Source organism: Scomber japonicus, chromosome 8 (genome assembly GCF_027409825.1).
Source record: "Scomber japonicus isolate fScoJap1 chromosome 8, fScoJap1.pri, whole genome shotgun sequence".
In the NCBI taxonomy this organism is placed as follows: domain Eukaryota; kingdom Metazoa; phylum Chordata; class Actinopteri; order Scombriformes; family Scombridae; genus Scomber; species Scomber japonicus.
Genome location: NC_070585.1, coordinates 8,360,843 through 8,385,342, shown reverse-complemented (window position 1 = coordinate 8,385,342; position 24,500 = coordinate 8,360,843). Strand labels below are relative to the sequence as shown.

At 39.3% G+C, this 24,500-nt stretch overlaps 1 protein-coding gene across 5 annotated transcripts in view; it reads right to left on the bottom strand.

Moving 5' to 3' along the window:
• The window catches only part of si:zfos-2326c3.2 (misshapen-like kinase 1), a 60,132-nt gene extending 35,886 nt beyond the window's left edge, over positions 1-24,246 (bottom strand). For all 5 annotated transcript variants that reach the window (XM_053323997.1, XM_053324000.1, XM_053323998.1 and 2 more), the window contains exons 1-9: positions 24,080-24,246; positions 22,047-22,112; positions 9,677-9,733; positions 4,985-5,110; positions 4,692-4,802; positions 2,536-2,626; positions 2,167-2,297; positions 753-807; positions 530-608 (exon numbers count right to left, since the gene is read on the bottom strand). In XM_053323997.1, coding sequence (XP_053179972.1) covers positions 530-608; positions 753-807; positions 2,167-2,297; positions 2,536-2,626; positions 4,692-4,802; positions 4,985-5,110; positions 9,677-9,733; positions 22,047-22,112; positions 24,080-24,136 — 773 coding nt within the window. In that variant the 5' untranslated portion in view covers positions 24,137-24,246. The remainder of the gene's footprint in view (positions 1-529; positions 609-752; positions 808-2,166; positions 2,298-2,535; positions 2,627-4,691; positions 4,803-4,984; positions 5,111-9,676; positions 9,734-22,046; positions 22,113-24,079) is intronic.
• Positions 24,247-24,500: the final 254 nt, after the last annotated feature.

The window sequence follows — 24,500 nt, the reverse complement described above, 5'->3', positions numbered from 1 at the left end:
GAGCTATTAAAAGCTGTCCTATGAACTCGTGTTTCTCATGACATTAATAGTGAATGAAAGACAGCATGAGTTCAACCTCCAGGTCGATCTGAAGAGCTTATCTATTATATATGGGAGAGAAGGAGATGAGATGACAGAGGAGGAGAGGGGAGGAGTTCTGTATCGGACGTTTCTTAACTTGATAAGCTGATAATTATTCTCTACTGCCGGAATTAACTTTCTGTCAACTGGCTCATATAATCGACCAATCATTGCAGCTCTGCTCTGATTAAGATTGGCAGCTACATCATATACTCAGCCAAATTACAGTGTTACAGTTTATCAGGGTTCATCTTGTTGACTACTGAACCCGCCTGGACATGCAAGTGACTTTGAACTTTCAGTTTCTGTGTGAGGGGGATATCTCTCCTCTGACTGATGCATGAAACCCACAACAAAGACTGCGTTCAAGCCCTGTTTTCAGAAGGGAAAACCTAAAACACTGCCCTCTACATCCTGTGTATATATGCGTGTGTGCCCACGGGCTTACCACTTCTTTGATTTCAGTTTGGGTGGAGCATTCCGCGGAATCAGAAACAGCGCTCTCATCGGATGCATGTCGCACAGAGCTGCACACAGAGATACACAGAGAGAGAAAAGTAACAGCTGTTAACAGGGAGGGGAAGTGAGAGGAAAAATACATCACAAGTGAAAAACTGTTAAACAATATCAATCGAGAATGTGTAGGTGAGTGGGTGTTGTGCGTGACTCACGGGGGGCTCCTTCAGCCATCTCTAAAGCAGTGATGCCTAAAGACCAGAGGTCACTCTGAGAACAAGAGAGACAGGGAAAAAAAAGGTCAGACCGGTGCACAGACAGGGCTTAACTCGAGCTCGATTTCCTTTAAACTCTGGATGTCCTCTTTATATTCAAACAGTAAATCAGTCTGTGCATGATGTTAGTGTTTCACGGACTTTAAGCCAAACTTCTGACAGTTTACCAAAAAAACATAAAAGGTTCTGTTGATTCCTTTCACTAATGTGCTGTACTTCTAAAGTCTATATTTAATAACTTCCAGAAAAGCAAATGATCAGCCCTATGATACATCTAATCAGCAAGAATGAATGATAACATTTCATTAAAATTCTTGGAAGAAGTTTGCTCAGCATCACAAAAGGCTCAGTTGAAAGATGTTCTGTCACTGATTAAATCCTGTTATGAATAGAGACAGACACCATTCTGTTGAATATAAGGTTCCACACATTCCATGCATCAGTTAGCTATCATATCTTTAAAAGGTTAAGTGTAAATGCATCCAAAGGCATTTCAAATGAACTGAAATCCAATCATATTTGAGCCAAAAGGGTGTAACAAAAATCTTCCTCCCAAGTGGAACTACGTCAGTGAGTTCTCTGTAGAAACAGCCGCTACAAGGTCTGTCCCCTGTGATAATGAGGCTGAAGTCACACTGATATTACACTGAATTCGCCCTTTATTTTTTAAAGCTACAGGAAAAAAAGCAGCTCTGGTGATTTCAATGCAGAAAATCATACAGATGGTGTAACATGCTGTAGCGTGATTCAGGGGTGAAGTAATAGTTTTGGTGGACCGGCAGTCTACACTGATACTTGTTACCTTGTTTTGTTGTAACTAAACTTTTAAAGTGGGGAAGTTATTCTTCTTCTGACATCTGAAGCTGTTTGCCAGTTACCAAACAGCTAGGGGCCGATTTGCATGTACATATAGCATGTGGCTAATTGTACACAAACGTCTTAAATGACCCCTGGATTTTATCCCAGTGCAAGACACTTTGGGCGTTAATTCAGTCCATCTGCAAAACAATTCATTCCAATCTCTGTTATGAATGTCTTCTTGTATGTGGTTGACAAGTTGCTACTTCTGCATTTCTTAGTTTTTGCCTCCAGACAACAACACATCTGGGCTGCATTAGCAGCTGCTAAAGAACAAGACCTTTTTCACAGCACGGTTTAATATCTGTAATGCTTTCAACTTATAAATAAGGCGTTGGTGGACGCCTTATTTATATAGTCTTAAAAATAATGAAGTCAACCCAGCTGATGGGAACTAACCGAATTCTCAAGTGTATGTTTTGCAACGTCTGAGAGGGTCATCGAAAATTAGCTTGAGGTTGGCTGCAACCGCGACTATTTCTGTGTGATTAAGTACCCTGTAGTCGTATGTGGCCTCTGGGTTCTCGTCACAGGCGATGACCTCCGGAGCCATCCAATAAGGGGTGCCGATGAAGGTGTTCCTCCGGCCAATCGTCTTGTCTAGCTGAGCCGACACCCCGAAGTCAACTGGAACATCGACAAAAAGTGAAAATGAAAACAACCGCACTCTTCACTTCATTACAAGGTGATTTTTGCGGCTGTGTGATTAACATCTGTGTGTGTGTGTGTGTATGACTGTGGGATTGTTCTCAAGTTCTGCCCGGAGGTTTTGTGTGTGTGTGTGTGTGTGTGTGTGTGTGTGTGTGTGTGCGTGCATGTGTGCGTGCTTGAGAAAAACCACACTGTTTGTGTCGATGTGTCATACCCAGTTTGACTTCGGCGTTCTCTGTGAGCAAAACATTTTGTCCCTTAATGTCTCTGTGAATCACATGATGGGAGTGAAGATGGGAAAGACCCTGGAAGACAAACATACACAAAACACACACAAACACACACACACTGTCAGATGATCACAACCACTATAAATATAACATTTCAAGCTTGTTGCACTCTTTCTCTTTTCCATGAAAATTCTAAACACTTTTGCTTCAGATGGCGAGGTGACCCCAGTAGCGTTGGTCACCACCGCCAATCGGTGGCAAAGATTAAATGTGTGCGTGTCTTCATCTGTGTTTGTGTGTGTGTGTACTCTCGCTTCTTCAAAGGAGGTTAAATAAACATAAGGAAGTGAGTCTTATTTCAGAGAATGACTTCACCACGCTATGCTGAGTGTGTGTGTGTTTGTGTGTATGCTGAAACAATGAGGAGACAGCATGGCTGACAGCAGCAGAGAAACCCCTGGCTGCAGTCCAGAAGCCTTTGTGTCATATATCTTTGCTAAAAAAAGAAAAAAATCATCCCGGTGTCATTTTGTCCTTCAAAACTCAGATATGTTGAAACTAAGTGAGTTGATACAGTGTGTGTGTGTGTGTGTGTGTGTGTGTGTGTGTGTGTGCATACATAGGTTTGTTAGTAGAACCTCAAGCACAAACACCAATACAGAACGCAGCACAAATACTCCAGAGTCTTTCTCAGGACCTTGTGATCTCTCATAATGATAACCATAACATTTTACAGACATGTGTTTAAATCGGGCCTTTTAAGTATATAAATGAAAAAATAAATCCATTATTCCCTCGTAGTCACAGTGGGAAAACATGAGAGGGAATACTAATCCCTGAACGTAAAGAAGTTATCGCTGTTATTTTGGTTCCTCTCTTTGATGCTTTGGCAAAGAGTTGAGGACGCTAAAAAAAGTAGCAGTTTCTCATACGCGGCGACTCATCTGGCCTTTTGTTTGCATGTACACTTAGCAAATTACTACCTCTGCTTTTTCTTTTAACCATACTCAAAATAGAAGTTCACATCTGAGTATTTGTGGTTCCCGCACAATGTTTGTGTTATTTGACATATGTTGACACCGTTACATCCCTAGTTGTTCTGCTACCGCTCGTGGGCGAGTTTCATTTCATACAAAAATCACCGGAGAGTTAAGAAAAACGTGGCAGCAGTCAGTAGGTGTGTTAAAATAAATAGAAATTGAATACAGCTGCCAACTGCATGTCATCAGTGCAGCAATGTACTGATACTAGACATAAAGAGGGGAGAGTTTGACAGGAAGTTCGCTGCTGAGGAGAGTCTTTCAGGTCATGATGACTGTTACTATTTTTTTCCTATTCATATTGCTTGTGTTTACTCTATTTTTGCTCTCCACTTTGCTGCTATAACACTATAAATTTCCCCATCTTGGGACTAATAAAGGATTATCTTATTTTATGATGGGAGGCAGTCAAGGAGATGTCACAGTCATGAAGATGGAAGATACAATATTGTTGCCCTGGACAGAGACCTGCAGAGAGATGTTTCCTAGCAACTACTGAAATGTATAAGTTGCCAGTATGTGCTGATAAAATCATTAAAAAAATCATTTCATACCGCTAAGTAAATTGAAAAGCCTTGATGAACATCACACTGATAACAAGATTCAGTTTGTTTGAGCTGATTTGGGTAATCTATTTAAACTCCAGTTTGATTAACTCAAACAAGTATTTTTTCACCCTGTGGAGAGACTGAATTCATCTGAACTGAACTCATCACTACGGGAAATCATGATCAAGTGCCCAAGGGCCCTTGATCATGGGGCCCCATCTTTTTTTTTTTTTGGACTCCACAGAAATAGGACACAAGGCTTTACCCGTTCCCTTGATGCTGATATTTATGGTCAGAAACCTAGAATGTCCAAAACAAAATATGGAGTTTCCACCTGACAGCAGCGTTATCCAATCAGAATAAAATAAAAGTTGTTTGGGGTACATGAGCTTCAGTCCCCAGGGGCCCCTGGTGCAGCCTAATATATGCCACATAAGTAAGAATCTGTTTGCTGTGTGAGACCCAATGATACTTGTATGGGTATAAGGGTGTGTGTATGTGTGTGTATGTGTGTGTGTGTGTGTGTGTGTGTGTGTGTGTGTTTGACATTACCCTGAGCACCTCTCGACAGATATAAGCAATCCAGTCCTCTTTCAGACAGTTCCCCTTCGTCTTCTTCACCAAGTCTGTCACCGAGCCGGCTCCACAGTACTCCATCACCAACTACATGGATGGATAGAGAGCGTCCAATCAGACCCAGGCAAGCACAAGCCAAAATAACAACAACAGTTTATGTGTTATGATCTTACATTGAAAGGGTATAACATGATAGAAACATATGATCATTTCACACAGGATAAAAAATGAGTCATTTGAATACAAAAGGCAAAGACTTGTTTACACACCCAGAGTTGGTGGTCCTGTCCAGCAGGACCCTTTTTAATAAAAGCACCATAATAAGTAGCGATGTTTCTATGGTGGGAATAACTCTTCAACATGTTGATCTCCAGCTTTATCTCCTCTTCTTCCTCCTGAACACAACAGAAAGAAATCAAATGACATGCACATATTAGGTTTTAAGAACATCAGTGTCACAGTGATTGAATGGCATTGAAAGTTTGAGTTGTTGCAACGCTTGGCAGAGAGAAGTAATGTTTTTACTTTTCACGTAACTTTTTAACTGTACTCTTTCTCAGAAACAGTTTAAATAAAGCTTGAGACAAGAGGATGTTTCAATCTGCACTACAGGGATCATTTTAAAAGTGGCACATAAAATAATACCAAGTGTAATACTTCCGCTTTCATAGGTCCAGAACTCCATCCTCACTTCCTGCTTGTTCTTCTTTTTAGAAATACATTCAACTAATACATCAGTTCTATGAGATATACTGTATATGATAATAAAAACATGTTTAATTCTGCTTGTAGGCTAAAATTGGACATTTGTGAAACTTTTATTTTTCATTTTAAAAGTCCACAGAACAGTCAGCATCTCCAATCAGACCTCTGTGTGACCACCGGCTGACCTTTTGCCCAGCTATTGGACCTTAATTCAACTTCTCCCAATTTCTCCACAAAGCCACTAAGGTTGGTCAGTGTTACGAGACGCATGGACTGAAAGAGAGAGCAAAGGGGGGGAAACAGAGTGCGACAACTTTTGTTCTCTCATTATAAATCCTGGAAATGACTTGTGACTTCTGGGAATCACTGAACCCCCTATATCTAGGCCGGACTGAGGGAAAGGAGGTGGAGGAGAGAGAAGAGCGGTGGTGGTGGTGGTGGTGGTGGAGGTGGAGGGGTTTGGATGTGGCTGTTAATCAGAAGGGAGGAAACAACAGAGCTTCTCCCAGTCACTGACCTCCTTTAAATCTCCACAGGACAGGAGGGGAGAAAATGACAAGGCAGAGTTTGAACTTTCACCTCCATCTGAAACACAAAGCCCCCTGCCTGTGTCTGAAGTCTCTGAGCGTGTGTGTGTGTGTGTGTGTGCATGTGTGTATGTGTGTGAGAAGGGAGATAATAGCCAAGCATTTCCTGCTAAAGAGTTTGTCTGCAACATAGAAGACCAGGCAACTAGCCTACTTAAACCAGTGCTGTGACTAATGATTATCACCGTCAGTTAGACTGCTGCTTATTTTTACAATTATACAACAGTGCTAAGCTCAAAGATATTCAGTTTCCTATCACAAAAAAAACAAAAAGAAAAAAAAAATTAGGCCATGTTAAGTATTGTTGCTTAAAGGGGACGTATCATGCTCTTTGTGATTTGTCATTTCCATACTGTTATGATGTCAAATGTCTATTTTAAACAGTTCTAATATATAAGAGGAACGCATGTAGAAATGCTCACTGAAAGTCAAAAGCCAGGGCTTCAGCCTGCACTCAACACTTCGTTTTCAATGTTATCTCTACTTCCTCCTCGTGATGACATCAGTGTGATCACACATGCCCTCTAACAGCTGTCTGTTCTGTGACCTTTGTTGTCGAGGCTGTTCGGGTCATGGGCTCACATATTTCAGACTGGATTCTGGCTCGATCGTGTCCAGATGTTTTTGACAAGTTCCCACTTCCAGTAACAAACAAGTGAAATCCTACTACTACTGTTTGTTTACAAAGTCTACCAAATGGCAGCTGGCCAATCAGAACAGAGTTGGTTCATCACCTTTAAAGAGACAGGAACTAAAACAGTCTGTTTCAGACAGAGGCTGAATTGAGTGGTTGCATGAGATCAATCAGGAGTTTTCTTTACTGTAAATCATGTTAAGACTTTCAAAAAGAGCCTCAGATTAAAACACAGACCTAGAAATGTGCATCATGTGTCCCCTTTAAACAAAGCTTAGAGTCTACAGTCATGCTAGCAACTCTTGTACATCGGCACTGCGGTGCTTTGAGCTAAATGCTAACATCAGCTAGTGGACATGCTCTCAATGGTAACGCTAACATGCTAATGTTTAGCAGGTCGAATGTTTACCATATTCAACACAGTTTACAATTTTAGCATGCTAATATGTGCTAATTAGCAATGAATAAAGTACAGGCATGACAGGACGTGTCATTTTGGCCGGTCTTTAGTTATAAATGAAAATATCGGACAAACTGAAATGCTGTCCAACACATTTGTATAAAAGTTAATGGTCATTCATCCATGTTTAGTTATTTCAAAGTGGACCAAATAGCCATAGCGATGGAGCTACGGCAATGATTTTCAGCAGTACAATTTACACAGAAATGGTGCAGGATTCATATCTATTCACATATTCCTCTTAGACAGACCTTCTTATAGTGGAAGGTTCAATGTGACCACGTTACAAACACTGTGTTCAAACACCGCTATGCTACTTTTTTTGGCCATCCTGCGTCACACAGTCTGCTGCAACATGCCATTATTAGCCCACAAATAACCTCATTCTGCTTGACACTGTTGTTCTACATGTGTAAACCACAAGCAATAAGCAATGAAACCTCCACACCTCACCTGTTCGTCCCCTCGTACAGCTGTAAGACCACAGGGCAGAACAAGCAAAGTCAAATCATCTCTTTGCATAGAACTAAGTGTTAAAGGTGTAATCTGTAATCCATATATCGCTACAAGGCTCAAAATATAGCATCAGAGATATTGTTCATCCTCAAATTGATTTACATGGTAAGTCTCATTAATATTTTATACCACTACTATCCAAGATTGTGGCTTTGAAAGTGTGACAGTGAAAAGAAGCTTAATATCAAAGAAATTTGCCTGGAATCTAATAAAAAACTACCTCTGGATCAAAACAGAAATATTGGTCTGACTCTTAACTGTGAGAAAGAAGAGAGTATATCTTGTGATTCGATTTTGTGAGGGCTGGCGGTATATTAAAGTGGATTTTTGTTTGATCCTCACTTTGCGTCTACGGTTTGGATGAGGGAGAGTTAAGAGGGGTTGTCAAACGTGTTGTAAAAGTTCCCCTCACTTCAATTACCCGTGTGAACCAAATTTGATAAAGAAAGAAGAGAGACACACTGCTAAAAGCAAATCGTTTAGTTTAATACTGAGTTTTAAAACCTTTTCGCAAGTGCAAAGATCTGCAAATGCCCTGAAATCATTTTACTTTGATCTAAAGCAACTAGTTTAAAGGAAATGCTTCCAATATTAAAATCTTGTGTACTGTCTTTTCTGGGGATAATGTCAAGGTAAACTGTAATACGAGAGAAAGAGAAATAGAGATGAAGGAATCAAATAAGTCTGTAATCAACTCTTGGTGTAATTATACTAATTCCTGTTTAGATCAGATTGATTTTGTAACATTGATTGTCTCTCTGCTGTTTTATGGTTCAATCGATTCCTCTCTCTGTTTGTCTGAATACTGGACCCTCCTCATCTTGTCTCATCACCTTTTCTAATTTAAATAACACCAAAGTACAGTATTGATCCAACAGAACCCATAAAATCATCTTCTTCAACTTTTTCTATCATTCTGATTGGCTGGCAGGTGTGGATTAATTTTTCATAACTGGGCACCCATTTCTTTATTTTTTCCATTTTAAACAACAACACCTCGCCCAGCTTTGTGAAATATACTCCTTTCTGTTTAGCTAGGTTTTAGTTTAGAAACCAAACCCTAATTCAAATGCACATGTAGTTAATAAAGTTAATAACCATACGTCCTTGTTTTCTTCATTTCCCTTAGAAATAGTAACAAACCAAAAGGGGAAATGAATAAATAAATAAATAAATGAATAAAGCAGTTTTTGCACTCTTTTTGGAATAGATCCCAACCTACATAACAAACACTAAACACAATCACAATTGGCTATTTACATAATGCACATGTAATATAGTGAGAAAAAAAAACCTAATTCATATATACAATCATATTTATGCCTCAGTTTTATATTAGTTAATCATTTTATCCTGTTGCCTATAAATGCAAAACATTCTAAAGTATGGGACCTATTTTGTTTTTATGAAATTTAAACCGAGAAATTAGAAAGATAGTAAAACAGGTGAATAAACATCCAATGCAAAATATAATCCTTGCTTTTAACTTCTCAGTTTCCATCTTTTTAAACCAGCATGATTCATTTCTCCGCTGTCTGCTCATTTGTTTAATGCGCATCATCAAACAACTTAAGTGAGCACATTTTAGATAACGACCATGCCCACTGGAATATGCACTGACCGGAGGACAATTTCTCCCTTTTGGGTACCTAATTTTCTTCAAATGAGGGTACAAGACAACTACAGGAAATAAACATGCAATTACACTATAAATTCACATTGAAGTCAAATGTAAGTTATGCAAGGATTCGTGTGCTTCAAACATGGGTTACTAGAACTAGATGAGCTTGTAATATTCTTATGTGTGGGTTGTGTGTTAAAAAAAAAAAAGAAGAAGAAAAAAAAAGGGTATGTCATGTACAGTATAATTTACATTGACAGCATGATTATCTTTTAGTTCCGGCAAGTTTGAAGTTAATTTGACTTGATGTTCCCCCCATTTAATATTCTATCTTTTTTTAACCAGAGATGAGAGAGGAGAGGAGAGGAGAGGAGAGGAGAGGAGAGGAGAGGAGAGGGAGATAGAGACTGAGTGTGTGATATAATGTAATGCTTTTACCTCTGTGACTTCCATGACTTTGATAGCTGCCAGTTGGCCTGTCTTGACATGGCGACCCTGATGGGACACAAAAAGAATGAGTTAAGATCACAAGAGACGAAAAACTATTACGGAGAATGTTTTTTGGTCTTGATGTAGAAAGCAACGTACTGTATAGAAAAATTGTTAAATACAGTGGACTAGATGCTGAACCACAGGTAGATTACACTCATTCTAGTCATTTCGGTGGGCAAATAGACATCCATTAAAAACAGAAAAAAAGCCAAATTTGTGTGAAATTGTGGGTGACGAGACAAGTGGAAAACCTCTGCAAATCTCTGATGAAGTACACCATGAAAAAAAAAGACTCTCTTTCCAATTCCAGATGTAAAAATTAAACATGTTTTGTGTATCACATTCACAAGACTGCCTTTCTGTTATAATATATTTATTATTTAAACAACAGTTTGCAACAATTGGCCCAGTTTGGTGCAGACCTGGTCAAACTTTACTGTTGATGTTTAAATCCAAACTAACTAAATCCAAATTACAACACACCTTTGGAGCGAATACTGAGATGGTGATATCATTTTCGAGACTTGTGGACACGTCTACATAATTTCATTTTCTCATGAGGGGCGCAGTCAGAAAGCCTACAGAGACAGGACGCAAGATGAGAGAAAAAGAGAGAGAAAGAGAAAGAGAAAAAGGGAGCACAGAGAGCAAGAGTTGTAAAGTGCAGTCAGGTGAAAAGAGGAAAATTGAAAACCTTGTCAAGAGTCAGAAAGCTGACCAGATACTAGAGTAGCTACTCTATATAAGCCTTTAAGCTGTGATGTATGACAGGCTTTGGTGTGTGTGTGTGTGTGTGTGTGTATAAAAAAGCCCAGAGGGTGTGACAAATCCCACTATAATCAATCAGTCGGCTAATATTGAGGTATAGACACAGTCTCAAAGAAAAATCTGTGAGATGAAGATTGATGGAGAGCTTGAAAATAAACAACACATTTTGAATATATTTTCCTATTTATGTTTTATTCTTTCTTAGAAACTAAATCTTAGAAACACCCTCTATCCCTTTTCAGAGAAATATTGCTGACATGACAATGTCCTCACTAGATAGAGAGAGTAGTCCACAGGGAACAGCAGGGTGTTGAAACCACTATGTCTAAATCAACTATTTCCACATCGGAGTGGTTCAACTCATCGACCAGCTGAATGCTTGCTGAATATGATCGTCTTGGTATATTTTGTAAGAATGCCTGATGTGGTTTAAAATTCACAAGAAGCTACTGTTGTTTTTCTTAATAAACACTTTTAAATCATTCACTACCTATATCACCTATTGTTTTTGCTTGTGTCAGTTCATCAAGTCAAAGGTTAAAGCAGGGAGGTCAGAGAAAAGTTTATATGAATTGGGCTGAACATCTGTGTTAAATATGGAAAGGAAGTGACAGGGAAGTTACAAAATGTAAGATATTGCACAGATATTTTTATACATAAGGGAATGTGTCTAAATTGAACCATTCTGAGTCCATTTTTACGAAATTCCTGATTGGCTAATTTGACTCAGCAGTATTTTTGCATTTATTATTGCATAATAATATAATATATTGTCCAATATGTGCCAAAATATATACATTTTTTAAAGGTATATAGGCAGCATTTTATGTATATTTGATACTTTTTAATAGTTTAATATAGTTTTTTTTTTTTATTTAGTTATTTATAATGATTCGATTCACAGTGAAGTTTACTGTTTCAGTGCACTGATGTCATTTTTTACAATAAAACTTTAACTGTAATATATCATACTTCCATTACATATCTCTGTCATATGTTTAAGTTTGTATGTGCTTTTAATAAGAAGTAGTAATGTCAGATTTAACAAAAGGATCTACTTGCTGCACTGTGTCAACCTTTTCTTTAAAATAACTATAAAAACTTCAAGGTACTCTGTATCTTTTGGCCACTACTGGCTCAATGGAGCAATATTTTTACAGGTGGGTCTCTGTTTTGTTTGTACTGTGCACACATGAGCATACAGGTGATGTGATACACAGTCCTTTTGATGGTTTCACACCACTGTACCAATAGTTGGTGGTGATACCATGCAGTGATGTTACAAAAATCAAAGGAAGAGGAAGAAGAAGACTACAAGCTAGCAAACAAGAGTCAACAGTGAACAATTAAACATTTGTAAATGTCTGTGGTGAGGAGGGAAATTTGTCAGACCTCGAGGACACACACAATTCATTATTAATTAACACTGAATGTAAATGGATGTCAGAAAACTCTCCGGGGAACAGTACACTATTCACACAGGGACACGAAGCTAAAATGCAGGGTTTCCCCTGTCTGACCACAGACACTGATGATACAAGTCCAGCTGGTCATTATGAACTTTACCTTGAACTTGATGCAGACTCTCTTGGGTAAAACATGTGTCCAACTAGTCATTATCAAACTTAACTTCGCCCGCAGTGCAGCAGTGAGGTTTTTTCCAACCATCAGCACCTGATTGTAACTGATAGGGCTGCTTTTTCCTCTACTTTTTCCAACTTGTAAAAACTCAATCACCTGCTGAGCTGAATCAGACGGACCCAGACACTTCTCATATCCTTATTAAAGCATCCGCTACATAATGGTTTTAAAACGTGGTCTTTCCTGTATGATGCGTACAAGTACCACCACTACTCTTTTTCTTCTGACGTTAGCAGAGGTACCTCCACTGAAAAGTACTGCAGGAAACCCTGAAATGTATCCACGATGACACTACGTAGAAATTAATGTTGAGAGGACTCACCAGTAACACTTCATCCTCAGTCGGGACCACCACATTTATAAACAGGTGTAAAATATTTGTCTATTAGTCTTACCCTGAATTAATGAGTGTATAAGCCCCTCGAATTAAAGGGTAGAGAAATTCATAAAACCATGCCATGACAGGCTGAACAATAAAGTTTATTGAAAATGTTGCTGAACCAGCAGCCGTGAAAAAGACTCCATGACAGATAACTACCTGGCCGCTATTCCCTCTCACACAATATATATTACACTTTTATATTGGCTGTGAGATGCACTGTGTCAGGCTCACTGACCCTTATTCATTCTGGCTGTGATTTCTGTCCCCATGTAAAGGACGTCGTCTCCATAATTGCGAAGAGTTGTGGCACACAGGCAGCCGCTGGCCTGACTGTGATAAATAAGGAAATGGCTTTCCTGTCCCCTCAGACTGGATGGTGTCTGCTAACCGTGCCACCGCCGCAACTTACAGTTGTGAAATGTTCCACTCTCAGCTGGGCTACTTATTAACAATAGACACACACACACACACACACACACACAGACTTTCAAAGGGCTCCCAGCTCTCCACCAGAATTAATTGGAGAAAGCTAGCACTCTATTTGACATTGAACATCTCACACACTCATGTACGTTATGACGCTATAAAGGAATCAAACGTGTTCTTGCAAATAAATCCAGATACAAATAGCTTCTCCATTTAGGTCACTTGTTTATCACATACACACACAAACACACCCATACACACACACACACACACACACACACACACACACAGTGGCAGAGTAAAGGAACACTACAAATATTGTGTCAGTGAAAAGGTTACTATAATATATTCATACATATGCTAATTAGATTCAATGGAGACATTTATAATGCAGACAGCAAGGGGACAAATGAGAGAAACACTCTTACTGTAACTCTTGGCTTGTCTCCCAAGTTTCTGTTCACCCTCCCACCCCCCTCTGCCTGTCTCGCTCTCAACCCCCCCCCCCCCCCCCCCATGTGGCTATGCATCCTCTAGAGAACAGCATGTACAGAAAGTTACATATGTGTACTTTGTGCTTGAATGATCAGCTAACCGCACCAAACTCATCAGATGTAAGAGTGCTATTTTTAAGGCTGCGCGTGTCTGAATCTGTTGTTGCATCTTTTAAACACCCCCCCCCCCCCCCCCCCTTCTTTTTTTGTATTCCATTCACGCGCGCCCTTCACTGGCTGGCACCGCGGCGTCAAAAGGGGGCTTGACTGGTTTCCATTCTATCCACTATAATGCTGCGTATAGCTCGGTGATGACACTCCGACCCACTGTCATGTGAGGAGGGCTGAGAAAATGAAGAGGTCCCCGCCATGTTTGTATGTGTATGTGAGGCTTGGAGTCATTTCCATGAATTGGTTAAGGTGGGTTAATTTAGCACTCGATAAGGATTACAAAAATTTAAAGCAAACAAAAAGGATACACTTATTATCGCAGTAAATCATCATAATCTGATGGAAATTAGAGCTGACCTGATATTAGCTTAGCACACTTCAGATATCATTGGCTGATCAAGGACAGGAAACTGCCTAAATACGTTTGAAGTCATTCAGAAAAAGTGTCACTTTAACATATGTTGTACATCATAAAGCAGTGATAAGCTTGTTTTTTGGATACAACATGCCCTGCTAAATACATACTGAGGCCACAGTTTAAAGTATACCTGCATTCATTTATTTTCTTGGTTCATCACACATGGGCAAAAGAACACACTATTAACACAACTAAATTGATTAATTGTTTTCTCATATGTGAGGATTTTGTATTTTTCTTTATCTTCTTTGATTGTAAACTAAATATATTTGGGTTTTGGACTGTTGGACAAGACAAGATATTTTAAGATGTTAACTCAAGCTGTGTAACATTGTGACATTTCAGAGTGTGGAGTCTTCAAATAAACCCATTCGTATAAGTATAATGGGTCATTTTCACTATTTACCGACTAAGACTGAAAAATATTTGGCAGATTAATCATTACATCAAGAAGACACGTTAGCATGCTCTATCAAGCTAGCAAGCTCTGTTTTGATGTCAACCAGCTCTTTAGCTACAAATGTTCACCAGTTCATCGCTAACGTTATTTGTCTCTGTTTGCTGCTAAGCAGGTAGCATACAGTCAGTTTTCAGAGCTTATACACTAAAAACAACTACCTGCTTTGTGCAAACTAAACCAAAATAAAATAAAAACGAAGTTAAATTATAACTGGTAATTTTCACTATTTTCTGACAGTGTTAGACAAAATGACTAAATAAATGAGAAAAATGTTAAATACATCCAGAAGACACCGTTTATGTTAGCATGCTCTAGCAAGCTTGCAAGCTCTGTTGTTGTGTCCACCAGCTCTTTAGCTACGTTGCTAACTTTGTCTGTCACTGTTTGGTGCTAGGCAGGCAGCGTAGTCAGTTTGAAGAATGCAGTGAGACGGATGCAAAATGATAAAGTTGCGGGCCTTAAAACCTAAGTAAGCTAAGCTAAAAGAAGCTAAAATGCTCCACAGAGCTAAGAGGACCAATTTAGTAGGGTCTTATCAAAAATGTTGATGTTATTAAAAAAGCCAACATATTGTTATCCAATCTTTAAAAATCAATACTGACCTCAATCAGGCTGCAAACAACACTAACCAGTTCTGGGTTGAGAACACAATCATTTCATTTTAAGGGAAACTCTACCAATTTTACACATATCAGTTTACCCATCTTGAGGAGAATTATTCAGCCTGAGGAAAGATTTGTATGTCTTCTTTGGCTCTGGAGGAAGTTTCTAAAGTCTGGAGGGGAAAAAACCCAGATGAAGTCATCACGGTTACAGTATCCCAGTATCTGAGTGATGTGGGGTCCAGCAATTTTGCAGCTTTGACCACATTTCTGTAAAACTCCTGAAAACTGCTCCAGTCCTCTTCTAATTGTAGTTTGAGGGAGCACAATAAGGAGGTCAGTCACATTTGAGGTTATTTTAACACACACACACATAAACGGGTAATCAAACCAAAGCTCCCAGCCTCACGGGGGGCTGTTTCTCTCTCTAGCTTTCATCCGTCTCTTTCCCTCTTCCTTCCTCCCCTCCTCTCTGCCTTTCACCTCTGCCTTCCTTCCTTTTGCCCTCTCTCTCTCTCACTTTCCTCTCTCTCTCTCTCCTTTGTCTGTCTCTCACTCTCTTTCTCTTACATCTCCAACGAGCTCAAACACAACAACACAATATGTTGGAGGACGTTTCCTGTCTGTCTCTCTCTGTTTTCTCTCAGCTCAGCCTTGCTTAACTTTGGAACAAAGGCTGCTATTACAAAATGATCTATATCCTCCATATCATCATCCAAATCTGAATCATGCACTATAGTGTAATATGGGAATACTTTGCACAACTCAACTGTCAATTTCTCCATGTGAAGTAGAAACAGAATATTTTTTAATGCTCAGTGGATGAAACACACCAAAATGTTAGTCTAAATCGACAATTGGACATTTTTAACATTTTGGTCAGCAGATCAAGTCGACATGAGTAATGTAGCAAGTATGATATTTGGGTCACAGTAAGGGAAGTGACGTTACTGAAACCAGAAAAATTTGAGGAAGTGTAAGTGATTCACTCTGGGAATTGCAGTACAGCCAGCTGTTTTATGGCTGTAAATGATCCGTGATGTTTCGCCATAGTGTCACAATGCAGATATAGTATGTCAAATGTTGAGACAGCACGACAAGAAAGAGCAAATATAAGCGAGACATGGTGGGCCTTGAGCCTTCACACTGGCTGTATTAGTTAATCATGCAAGCCAGAATAGACAGAAAAACATACAGAAAAGTACAAATATTTCAAGTAATTTAATTTAACTATTAGTAACAATTCAGTCTTCAAATTGCCTGTTCTTTTTTCAGCTTTACTCAAAGCAGCAGAGAGTTGCATCAGCAGTGACCGTAGTGCTCCGCTTTAGTGGAGTTTGACATTTTCACATCCCACACACACACACACACACACATATACACACACACAGGGCGTTTCCCTGTTTGCAAAAGGAACTTCCCTTCCCTGCAAGCCACCGCTGTAGAGTCATCTGTGTGTGCATGTGTGCGTGTGTGCGTGAAGGATGACTAGACGGTGAGTGAGAGGAGCATGCACAGTGTATTCTTCAGGGTGGTCTGGTACTAAGTATGCACAATAAAGTAACTCGCTGTGTTTATTTGAGAAGTTTATCAGTCGAAGTGACTACTGTTTGTCATCTTCTGTACTGCAGCTGTTCAGGATCTAAGGCCACTTTCCTCTTAGCTTGTACAGATATACCTATACCTTGTACCATATATATGATCACATTCTTGTTTGCCCTTGAGTAACCGCTCAATAACAATGGCTGAATTCCAAGGTTTTCCTGTTAGGTTGTTTACTGACATTTTCTAAGAAGCCAGCTCTTTCAGATAGTCCGGGTTGTTCTGTCCTGGGGCCAAAAAACTACTGCAGGCATACTGCTACCATGTGATTACTATTGCACATAATACACTCTTTAATACTAATGTGCACGTGTGTGTGTGTGTGTGTGTGGACACTAAAGAGAAGAAGTCATGTCGAACAAATGAGGATAGTAGAGGACAAGGGGTTGAGTTCAGGGATTTGATGGGATAGGAGTGGAAATGTTGGTTGAGATTATCTTTTTCCAAGCCCTTTTTTAATTTTTTTTTTTTACCTGTATTTATAGCGTATGAACCTATGCCAAATTTTTGTTGTTGTTCTCAAAATCCCCCTGCTCCAAAAGGTACAGCTTCCCATTTTTCCTACAACTATATGTGGATATTTTAGACTGCTAGCAAACACTGGCTGTTGCTGGCAATACCAACAACAGATTACACTTAGGTTCAACTTTCAGAAGTCCGACAGAGACTTTTTTTTCTTATCTATATGTACTACAGCAGTAAAATGCCAAGAAAAAAAACACATATAGTCCTGTCTCGATAACTACTTTTGTTGGACAATATATTGTCTCAGAAATTATCGTGATAAACAATATTATTGTCACAGAAGATCATTTTATACCACTGATATAATGATAATATAATAGCATAATAAAGTTAATAAATGCTACAGCTTCTCAAGACCAAGAAAAGTCTCATTTGTTGTTTCCTCAAATGCTGGAGGTTAGCCCAGAAGTAGGGTTAGCCTAACCTGACTCTTAAGGTGGACTAGCTATTCTCATTTTAGTGTCAATCTCAGAGAATGCGCCAAAATCCCAAAGCAGTCTACCTTGGGGAAACACTGTGCATAGCTGGTTTTTAGGGTGTTATCAAACCTGTGTTGTTTAGTCTGGTTGAATTGGACTCTGGCTGGTTTTCCCCCTTGGTCCAACTCATTTTGGCAGATCTGAACACAGCAGGTACTGACCAAAACAACCACACCAAGACTTGTGAGGGAAAATGTTCTCCATCTGGCGCAAATTCAACAGCTGTTCATTTGTGCTCCCTTGGACCCAACTACAAGGCGTCAGCAGCTTTGCATACCGGTATACAGCTAGAAGGTAGCCGGAGAACGACTAACAATGAAGTGTTTTTGCCTTGACTAATATTGGGGGCAGAGGACCCTCTTCAGGACCTTCTTCATGGGTTTACAATCTTCTTCTCTCGCCCCAGACACATCTGATCAATGAGTGGAGTGAACCTTCTCACATGGAAACCAAACCAGGAGGGAAAATGGAACAAGTTTACTGACCCAACTCAGAGCAAACAAACTATAGGTTGAAGGAAAAACACCCTTAGTGTGCTGACGCTCTAATTTCTATAATTACCACAGCTCTAAGGTTGTATGGAAACCCAACAACACACGCACTGAGGATTCCTTTGAGTTTCTGAGTCGTTCCTGACTTTTCAGCTCTCGGGGCAATTTGGATGAAAAGGCCTAATTGTTTTCTCCAGCCCTCCATAGTCTCCATCTCCTCTAATTGTGTCTGTTCGCATGTCAGAAAACCCCATGGCTGCTGACCAGGAGTCTGTTCCACTGGATTAAAATGAGGCTAACAGGGCTCACTTTCCCCCCACTGTCAGCTCTCTGCCAGGGAACTAACAACACAACAAGGCTTCACTGACACTGTGGTCTGATTGCCATGATATCAGAAAACTGACAATTAAAAAAAAAAGTGCCACCAGTTCCAATGTAACATGAGTCACAGTCAAATTTGACAATCACCAAATGAACTCCCGATGTGAGACACAGGTCAGCGGCTTTGGCTTAGAGCAGAACTAATTGGCAACATAACCCAAGTTGGACTACAAACCATTTCCACAAATAACAGTGGATCAAAGTGGTTTACTGCCAGGCCTACACCAAACTGCATTACTGTGTGCATATAAACACTGTTATGATGACTCCCCCCTCCTCGACTCTTTATTTTTCTTCCCTGACTCAACTCTTCTTTCTTTTTCAGAGTCCCACAGTGTGTGCTTGAGTTTTCAAGACTCTGTCATGCCTCACCTGCCCTCTGTCCTCACCTAGTTTCCCCTCCTCTAGGGATCAACCCCATTTGGTCTGTTTTTGTGATTTGACTGTCTTTGATATCTAAACCCTGCTTATTCCTACCATAACCAGAAGTCTGTTAATTGACCACCTTTTCAAAAATGAGGCTTTTCTGTCCTGCTAGCATTGTTACAAACACAACTTCACATGATGAAAGTGAGCTATTACTCTCTTAAGTAGTTTTTTTGCTGCACTGTAGTTTTACTGTACTACAAAGTCAACTGCAAACACATTATATTAGTGATTTTAACAGCTCTGTAAGTGTGAAACAACCTTAATAAAAGACTTCCTTTCCCACGGCCCATGCTTTAGAGTCTGTATATTCACACTTTGTAGCTACAGTTCGTATAGTCCAAGTGTTGACCTAGTTCTGTGAAGGTGATGCATCACAGGAATGGTCATAACTAACATGTTTTGTCACCTGCAATTCATTAATGTAAAGGCATAGGGAGTGTTGGACAGATTTAATTTTTTAATTTATTGATTTTTTTGTTGCAGTTTTGTAACTGAATTAGTTTGATTATAACATTATTTTTTATTTCAGTACTGGTTAATGCTTTTGTTTTGAAGGTACGGGGCAGTTTGGTCACACTAGGTGAATCTATCTATAGAAGGTAGGCAGGTATTGGACCAGTAGGCACTGAGGAGGGTTGATGTTTTTTGTACCATGGCAAGAGAGGCAGCAGATGCCATTGTGCTTTGTCTGTTTGCTTGATAAAAATGGTAAAATAAACTGCACGAAACTTCATGCTTGCCTGGACAATAGATTTATTTTCCCTGTGTAAGATTCATCCCCGAGGTGCCTCAGTGGCTGTTTGATTTCGAGTTTATTTATTTATTCTTTTCCGTATTTATTTGTATTCTTCTTTTTTTTTATTATTCTTTTATTATCAAATTCAGGACAAATCGCCACCACACAGAGATTTGGGATTACGATTTAGATCTGAGCAGCTGTTGCCTGGTTTCCTGCTAATTATTGAATGCCTAAATGCTTAAAATGCAGTGTAATGAAAACAAAGCACACATATAAATAAACAAAGGAAGACTCCAGATGCTTTGTCAGCATCTCCTGCATTCATGTCAATCTGCCATTGAGTGTTTTCTTAAGGAGTTTAAGTGTGTTTGTGTCTGTACATATGTGTGTGTGCAGCTCATTGTTTCTATAGGCCCTGTTCCTGTCCTGGTTTCCCATGGTAGGAGTGAGACTGAGCGACTGAAACACGTGCACACAGGCACGCTTGCACACACACACGCGCACACACTCTTAGAAAGTGTATTTCCAGGGTCCTCACTGAGGCCCAGTTCATTCCCCTGTTAGAATCACACACTATCATTACAACTTTGCCTGTAGTGAGTGCATCATAAATACACAAACATATCAAGTACAAATCATTTTTAATTATTCATGACACAAAACATGAATAGGAGAGGCAATGAAGTCTTGCAGCATAAGCAGCACTTGTTATTAAGCGATTTTAAATCTCAAGTTCAATCCACCGCAGCACTTTAAAAGCAGTGATGAGTCAAGTAAGGCTGACGGGTGATTTGAGAGGGCTGGACCCAGAAAGGAGGAGTGTTTTCCTGTCTGTCATTTCATTCTCTCAGATAAAGCTGCCTTTTTTTTCAAATTCCTCTGTATGCTGAATTAACTCGAATGATTCACATGACAGAAATCAAAACCATCATCACTGTAAATGACTCTTGGGTAAGACTATGCATAGCATTCTTCCTACATCTGGCTGGGTTTGTCTTGTTAAAACCCATCAATGGAAGTGAGTCACAGGATGAAATTTGTAAATCTCGACTTTCTGTGTCAAAGCCGGCCTGTGTCGAGGGCCGGCACACACAGGCCTCTCAGTGTCCCGTACATCTTTTGCAACGTTTCCTCTTTCAGGAAATCGAGTGGCAATCGAGGCAACACACCCACCTTCTGTCTCATTTCTGCAGACCTTCCGCACACTTATTGGCTCTTTAACTCTCAACTTTGCACCTCTATCTCAATTCAAACCCTGAAAGCCTGCAAGCTCATAAAAAAAAGATGCACAGATTAGCCACAAAGTGCAAGCGGAACAGTGACGGTGTGGGATCACAGCAAACAGTGGCCTCAATTTACACCTGCTTAACACATCTAGTGCTATAGGTAAAAAAAACCCTCCAGCTTTAAAAGTTCATTCAGTTTTTCACCTTTCATATTGAGTAAAGACAATTTCAAATAATTGACTGTGTAAACGTGTGTTTTTGTCTTTTCTTAACCATATTTGGTATGTTATATATAACATTATATGTCTTAATAAGGCAGTCAAACCACACTAGCATCAGGAGGTTGCAGAGTTTGATGAGAATACAAAAAACCCCTAAAAGAAGTTGTGTCATTTTAAACCAAATTATTACACAAAATCGAAAAATTGATTAATGGCTTGTTTTATGTTTGTTTGTTTTTTTTGTCATTCTCGGAACTGAAACTAGTCCATACGCTGTAGATATAGTAATGCGGTAGTTTAGGGTGCAGGAGAGGCTTGTGAACATGATTTGCACCGAGGTCTCAACCAGCTGCGCCATTCTAAATACGTCTAAACACCTCCGGTAACCACAAACCGCTCATACACAAACAGATATTGCGATAAGGAAGTGAGCTCCACCCAGGGCATTTAAAAGATGCTGCAGATGCTAATGGTGTGTGTGTGTGTGTGTGTGAGAGAGAGAGATAGAGATAGAAAGAGAGAGAGAGAGGATGCAGGATATTTCAGTCAGCACTATATTTCTTCTATTTCTTCTAAACTAACTGGAAGTAGGTCTAGTAAGATGAACCAGAAGTGACGCATCAGATGTTGCGATATGATGCATGCCAACATGTGCCGTGGCAGCTGCTGGCTCATGATGTGAACTCACTGCCACTGTTAATGTATGCAAACAGTGTTTAAATGGAAGCATGATAAGACAGATCTGTGTGTGTGTGTTTGTAACAGTTTGCACAGCGTGCCACTATGTTTACATTATGCTGAGTGTGCAGAAAACCTACTTACTGTAAAAATGATAAATAAGGAGAGTGTGGACCTGCTTACCTTGTACACCTGACCGTAGGTTCCATTGCCCACAACCTCCACCAACTCAAAGATACCTGCTGGATCCTGTAAGGAAACGTAACACGGTTAAGAAGCAGAAACGAGAAGAGAGTAGTATTGGACTGGAGGGATGTGAAAGGAGAGTAGAGTCAAATGAAAAGCAGTTTTATAGACTCTGTTAGAAATACTCTTGGCTAGTAGTGGAAAGTAACTAAGTACATTTACTCAAATACTGTACTTAAGTACAATTGTGAGGTACTTTATTGAGTATTTACTTTTGATGCTACTTTACTCTTCCATTTATTTGACAACTTCAAACACAAGATTTGACACGATGGATGACATAACAAGCTTTTAAAATACAACACATTGTTCAAGATGAAACCAGTGCTTTCCAACCTCTTTGCCTTGTGACGTCTTACAAAAAGCAGTGTGTAGTCAGGTTCACATTTCAGATGTCTATTAGTTGTTAACAGCTCCACCAAATAGTCATATTTCTTTATGATACTGTATTATGTACTATTAATAATCTAATGATGTCATATATAATAATATATCAGTCAGAGGGACCAAACCACTACTTTTACTGTAATACTGCATACTACACCACACATAATACTGCAGTACTTTTACTGTAATACTGCATACTACACCACACATAATACTGCAGTACTTTTACTGTAATACTGCATACTACACCACTCATAATACTGCAGTACTTTTACTGTAATACTGCATACTACATCACTCATAATACTGCAGTACTTTTACTGTAATACTGCATACTACATCACTCATAATACTGCAGTACTTTTACTGTAATACTGCATACTACATCACTCATAATACTGCAGTACTTTTACTGTAATACTGCATACTACATCACTCATAATACTGCAGTACTTTTACTGTAATACTGCATACTACATCACTCATAATACTGCAGTACTTTTACTGTAATACTGCATACTACATCACTCATAATACTGCAGTACTTTTACTGTAATACTGCATACTACATCACTCATAATACTGCAGTACTTTTACTGTAATACTGCATACTACATCACTCATAATACTGCAGTACTTTTACTGTAATACTGCATACTACATCACTCATAATACTGCAGTACTTTTATTGTAATACTGCATACTACATCACTATAATACTGCAGTACTTTTATTGTAATACTGCATACTACATCACTCATAATACTCATGTACTTTTACTGTAATACATTTTGCTGCCTATACTTTTATACTTTTATTGAAGTTTTTTTTCATGCATGACTTTAACTTGTATTGGTACAGTTGCATAAATAAAGGATGTGAGTGCTTCTTCCACCACTGCTAAAGGCATATAGAGAGGAACAATGCAGTGGTATACAGAGGATGGGGACTGAGGAAATGGGACTGCAAATGTGGACAACAAGCTTCATTTATAAGGCATGCCATTACTGATTTATTGGAGTATCATCACAATGTAAATGCCACTATTTAACTCCATCTCCTGTGTTGTAGAAACAATGCAACTACCATACTAACAACTTGACATACATTTGCATGAGACACTTTAAGAGAACTGTGGGAATAGTTAGAATAAAGTGAGTTAGGTTCAAATACTGTGTCACTTAGTACGAATGTCTCTTTTTACTGTCATTAAACAGACACAGTTTATTTTTGCGGCCTCTCTAAATGTCTCCTACTTGTTGCATGTCAGCTTTTCAGCAAGGCAGCCAGAGAAAAGTCCTGTGTGTAAACACTGCAGCTTGTAAACTTCCACCAAACACAACACAATGCAGACAGAAAGCATAATGTTACAAGACAGCTTAGAAGGAAGTCATGTATAAAGTTAGCACACAATGAAGTTTGTTTAAAAGTACATTAAATCAGTGCCAACCGTTAGATAAACATAAAACTAACTCCTGACTGCTTGGAACTACCGTTAAGTTTTGAAGCGACACCCACCACATCCTCCAATGTTTACTCAAACATTTCATTAAACACACAGGCAGGAGTTTTTTTCTACTTACTCGTAAAGCAGCGAGGTCTATGCTGTCCAAACTCCGAGTGGTGTTTTCTCTCGACATTGCTGCCAATTATGTTGTCAGCACGGTTAATGTTTGTAGTCAAGACATGGACGGTCAGATTTCCTCCTCTACTAGCGTTAACAAACTAACGGCTCTCCCTGTGCTCGGGTCCATTCTCAAGTTTTAGCAAGCGACATCAAGCTAGCACACGTAACTAGCTACACTTCCGGAATGACATTTCATAATAATTGTCAGCAGACTGCTAGAGGCTTTAGAAGTGGTTCTCAAAGTTCAAAAAGGGGAAATATTTACTTTTCACCACAATGACAAGAAAGTGACAAAGTGATAGGATTTGTGACTATTGTGGTCATGAGTGTCAACACTTTGTGTCATAAAACATCTAAACAAAATGCTGGTTAAATGG